This window comes from Limulus polyphemus, unplaced genomic scaffold (genome assembly GCF_000517525.1).
Source record: "Limulus polyphemus unplaced genomic scaffold, Limulus_polyphemus-2.1.2 Scaffold2838, whole genome shotgun sequence".
NCBI lineage: Eukaryota > Metazoa > Arthropoda > Merostomata > Xiphosura > Limulidae > Limulus > Limulus polyphemus.
The window spans coordinates 127,848-133,041 of NW_013668448.1; the positions used below are offsets into that span (position 1 = coordinate 127,848).

The 5,194-nt window shown below is 29.5% G+C and overlaps 1 protein-coding gene across 3 annotated transcripts in view; it reads right to left on the bottom strand.

Annotated features, from left to right (window-relative positions):
* Positions 1-5,194, bottom strand: part of LOC106468025 (protein farnesyltransferase/geranylgeranyltransferase type-1 subunit alpha-like) — a 34,856-nt gene that overhangs the window by 10,081 nt on the left and 19,581 nt on the right. For 2 of the 3 annotated variants that reach the window (XR_002612535.1, XM_013928423.2), the window contains exon 6: positions 1,746-1,808. The exons of the other annotated variant lie outside the window; for it this stretch is intronic. Coding sequence is in view for 1 of the 2 variants with exons in the window: in XM_013928423.2 (XP_013783877.1) it covers positions 1,746-1,808 (63 nt within the window). In the remaining variant the exon portion in view is untranslated. The remainder of the gene's footprint in view (positions 1-1,745; positions 1,809-5,194) is intronic. 3 annotated transcript variants of the gene reach the window in all.

Sequence of the window (5,194 nt, forward strand, 5' to 3'; positions counted from 1 at the left end):
ATGGACAAAACGTTATTTTATTTTATTAAAAGTACTTCATTAAGAAATATGACTTTTTGTATGTGAAAGACTTGTAATATTAACTGAAAACTGCCAAATTTTGTGAAGATATACCCAATATACAGAGAGTTATAAGTATTAAATTTATATCAGCTTTAAACGAGTACAGAAAGTCACGTGAATCGGTAAAATTGACTTTTTGTATGTGAAAGACTTGTAATATTAACTGAAAACTGCCAAATTTTGTGAAGATATACCCAATATACAGAGAGTTATAAGTATTAAATTTATATCAGCTTTAAACGAGTACAGAAAGTCACGTGAATCGGTAAAATTGACCGACCCCGTGTCGGAAGAGTTAAAGAGAATTACTGGCTATTTGTGAAATAAAGGGTGTGACAGGTGAGGGCATGGCAAGTGGGTCTAGCTTTATTGAAATTTGATTTACTAACTACATTTTGACACCAAGTTTATCTGTATACATCAATGATAAAATAGTTTAATAAAATTTTTAATGTAACTCTGTTAAAATATTGTGACAAGCTCACTTTGACCTATCTGTAGCAAGAGGTTAATGATAAAAAACACAAAATCAATGTCCAATGGTAAAAAATTAATTAATGATAATTGCTCTATGAATATACACTGGATGCCACTTACTGTGATCACAGATAATGTTATCATTCATATAACATTATCAGAATTACTAAGTCCTGACCAAATGCATAAAAATACATATGAAAAACATCTTTATTGAAATCAGCACTTCATTTTTTGCTATCAGTTTTAATCAGCTTACCCATCTCAGAGTCAAGCAACCTAAGAAAGGTTCACCATAAAATGGGGAGTGGCTAAGTTGTCATTAAGATCCCCTAGCTTTTGCATTTCCTTTCCATAATTACAGTACAGTTGTTTTCATTCCTTATTGAAAGATGGTGCTCCCACAAATTTAAAATTTTGTTAACCCTCTTTAATAATGGAAGAAGTGCATAAGAAACTTAAAGATCTAACCCTTAAAGAAAAAGTTGCCATTTTAGAATGCTATGATAAGTTACCAAAAATGGGGCAACATGATGCAGCAGTGCAATTAAAAATTTCCCAACCTCTATTGTGTAAAATTTTTAAAAAGCCGATATTAAGAGGGGGAGCAAAACAGAATGAAAACCTACTCTGTAAGAGAAAGCACCGTGGAAAAGATGGCCAGGTCGAATCAGCATTAAAACTTTGGTTTACTAATGTTCTGCCAGACTGTTATTTGGACAGACCCAGAATTGACAGAAGAAGCTGAAGCCCATAAAGCTGATAAACTTCCAACAACTACTGAAATGCAAGAGGCGCTTCAAATTCTGCAACTTGGCATACAGCACAGATCAGGTTAGCTTCATAAACAGTATGAATATTAAATTTTTATTAATGAATTGCTCAGAAAAAATTGTAGACAATCAACTTTAAATGAATTTTTCTAATTCTTGTTTTAATTGTTTTTTCCTTTCTTTATTTTTAAATAGGTCAATAAATGTAAAAATCCAGCTTTAAAACTTTTAGGTAATATGATTACCACCCTATATCAATAAACATTAATGAAACTGCTGAATTTTTATTTCATCGGTTAACGTTATCATTCATTTATTGTTATCAATGCAACTGTGTCCCAAAGTGATCACAATAAGCGGCATCCAGTGTAGTTTACAATACATAAAAGAATCTAAAAAAACAAGTTTTAATTGTTTTAAACTAATTCTTACCCATGAAGATAATTCCATGAACTTTCATTAGATGGAACTTTTTTAATACAGTCCAATACATACCTGTTAAAAAAAAAAACAAAGAACAATACATTAGGTGACACAACAATTTTCAAAAATCTCATACAAGTTTAAAATGAAAAATTATATAAAAGGTTTTGAAAAAAAAAAATTTCTTCAGGGAATCATGAATGTAAAACTGTAAATAACACAATAATATTGCAAGTTCTCACTGACATATTCTTGAATAAGTCAGTACTTTTTTGCTTAAAAAACAACATGATCTGTGATGACTCTAACTGTCTGAAAATACAACTGACATACATATTCTGGAGTTCAAAAAGTTATTAATTTACTGTTATCAAAGATAAAAAGTTTAATATACAAAGCTTTATATAAATAATTATCTTAAAACATACCATCCCAGGATGCTCACATGTAAAACAGGTTTTGTACATTATATTAAACTAATTTTGGAACCTCTTTCTCTATTTCAGATTCAAAATTAAAGGTGTGTACAAGTGTGTTGCTTTTCCAGATGTAGATTCTTCTTGACTGTGTTGTGCACTATAGCCTGGTTCATTTGTACAGTTTGCCACCGACATTTAGTTCATGGATTCTCATCTGTTACAAGACATCAGTCTTTGTTTACCACAACTGAAGTATAACTTCTTGCAGGTCTCTTTATAGATGGTTGCAATCGTCAAATTTATCCATATTCCTATGTTTTCCAATACCATTAAGTGCAAGGGATACTTCTAGGAAGATCTAAATCCCCAATCAGAACACATTGTTAAGATCTCATGTACGAAAAGACTGTTACATATCCTTTCCAAAAATGATCAAGTTTTGGTGGCATCGCACTACCTAAGAAACAGCACATGATGTGAACATGTAGTTCTGATACATGGTGTTCCACTGCAATGTTATATTAGCGGTTGTTGTCATGTGACTTGCTGATTTGAGTTTTCAAAATAATTTTAACTCTTTCCCACATCATGACCTCTTACAGTGTTACATTGAAAATTTAATAAAACAACTTTATGATTTATGTAAATCAATAAACTTGGCAGGAAAATGTAATGTATAATTCACATTTTTATATTACCTAAGTTTTAACCAACTGTCAAGCTGACTGTATCCAGATCTATGAAACTAGACTACCAATTTTTGCTATACCTCTAAATACTGGTAAGCTTTCAATAGACATTAAAAGTCTATTTTACATAAAATATCCAATTTTTAAATAAAGTCTTTTGATTAAAGATTTGCCTGTGAATTTATGAATCCTTTACTGAGTCAAGCTGAGTGAAAAGCCATTTTCATGCTAAGTATAAAAACACTTTTCATTTTACAGTTTTCATATTTCATTTCCATAACCTCTAGAATCTCCTAAATGAGCATCAGAAATTTACCTTTTTCACATCTGTTTCTTTCAATTCTATAATTTTACTGTTGTACTTTCTACTGGAACCATTATCCTCCCATTAAAAGTAATAAATCATAGTGTGAGCCCATTAGCTGTTTATGGTAGGTCTACCATGAACAGCACATTAAATATGATATATACCATGCTTATTTAAAAGCTTGTGAAATTTTAGACATTTGATTTTACAGCAGCTTTGATAGGTTAAGAAATGTTTCATTTTTACATTTTAATTACTTTGGTTATAAGATACATAACAATAAATAAAATTATACATAAACAAAAGGGTTTGTAGTACTCACTTCATACAAAAGCTCATTCCTTTCAAGTAAAAATCAAAGCAATTCGGAAATTTCATATGATAAAAATATGGAAATACTAAAATTATATGAATTTTCTTAAGCCAAAACTAATTACCATTTAATATATTTGTTTTCTAATTTTCATGCCACTTCATTAATATGTTCACTGTGAAAATGGTAAAATCAGCCAATGTCAATAACACCTCTCCAGTCCAAAAATAGTTATAGTGTCAATACACTGTTCAAGAATTTTAGAAAAATGTTTATTAAGAAATTAAAACCAATATCTAAAACACTGCAAAATGCAGTCAACATTTTATTTATAGCAACAACAGAGAACAAAATTATAACACTGTTTACTAAATTTTATGGTTTTGGTATTCCACGATTTCAGAATGTCTAGAAAATATTTTACTTTGTATAATACCAAATAATATATAACAGTGTAAATCATTAGAAGTTTAATCAGACTTAATTTTACCACTTGCAGCAAGTCCGTTATATAATGCACACTATGTGACTGATTACTACTATGTAAGCCACAATTTTCTCTTGCATCATCTGTAAAATATAAAAAAAAGATGATGCGCAAAAATAATACTATACATTAACTCTCTCAACATGGGTTCAGTCAATTTGACCAACTATGTGACCTCTTTGTACTTGTTCAAAGTCCTTATAGATTTGATACTACTAACTTTTAATATAGTGTATATATCTTCACAAAATTTGGCAGTCTTTCAGTAAACATTACAAGTCTTTCACACACAAAAGATCACATTTTTTAGCAAAGTATTTTAATAAACAAAAAATATATTTGTCCTTGAATATATTATTTGTTTTGAATAGTCTGTGTGCAAAGTGATTTTCATGTTATAATTAAAAATACTTTTTTTCATCTCAAAAATCTCAAATTTCATTTGTGTAATCTCTAAAACCTCCTAGATACATTTCAAATATTCATTTTCAGTAAAACTTTACCCTAACTCAATACAGGTTGATCAATCTGACTGACCTCCTAACCACAAAAAAAATCTAAATTACTCTCTTTTCGTTTCTAGAATGACTCCAAAAGTAGCATGAAACTACATTTGTTTATTTTAAGTAGCTTTAAACTTGTAACAGTATACACCTATTTATAATTAAATTTTATTGTTTTATTGCACCTTGAACCATGTCTAACTACTATTCGTGCCATTACAAGTTGTAAGTCACTTGGGGGAAAGTGCAGCTCACGTGCATGCCTCATGAAATATTTTTATTATATTATTATTATTTTACCTAATCTATCCTTAACTAACCTAAAGAGATCCCTATTTTTACAGTTTAGTTACTTTATAATAATAAATAAAAAATAAACATGAAAAACAAGAAATAAAGTACTTACCCAATTTTCTTTTTTCTTGCTGTTGATTGTCGAGGACACTTAACCCCACTTTTTTATACTAATGGCAGTGATGCACTAAATAATTTTTATTTAATTAAATAATGTACCAAAGAACATAGACTAATAACATGCAAAAAGTAGACAATTTCCCCTAACTTTAAAAATTTTTCTGGCTTTCTAACTATACGACAAAAGCCGTTAAAAGTTCATCTAAGCTAGTCATTAACTTTCCCACAGGAATGAACCATTTATTATAAGTGAAATTGATGCTCATCTGTTCAGAACACAATATTATACAATACATCATTTGATAGATGAAAACCTTTGCTTTCTA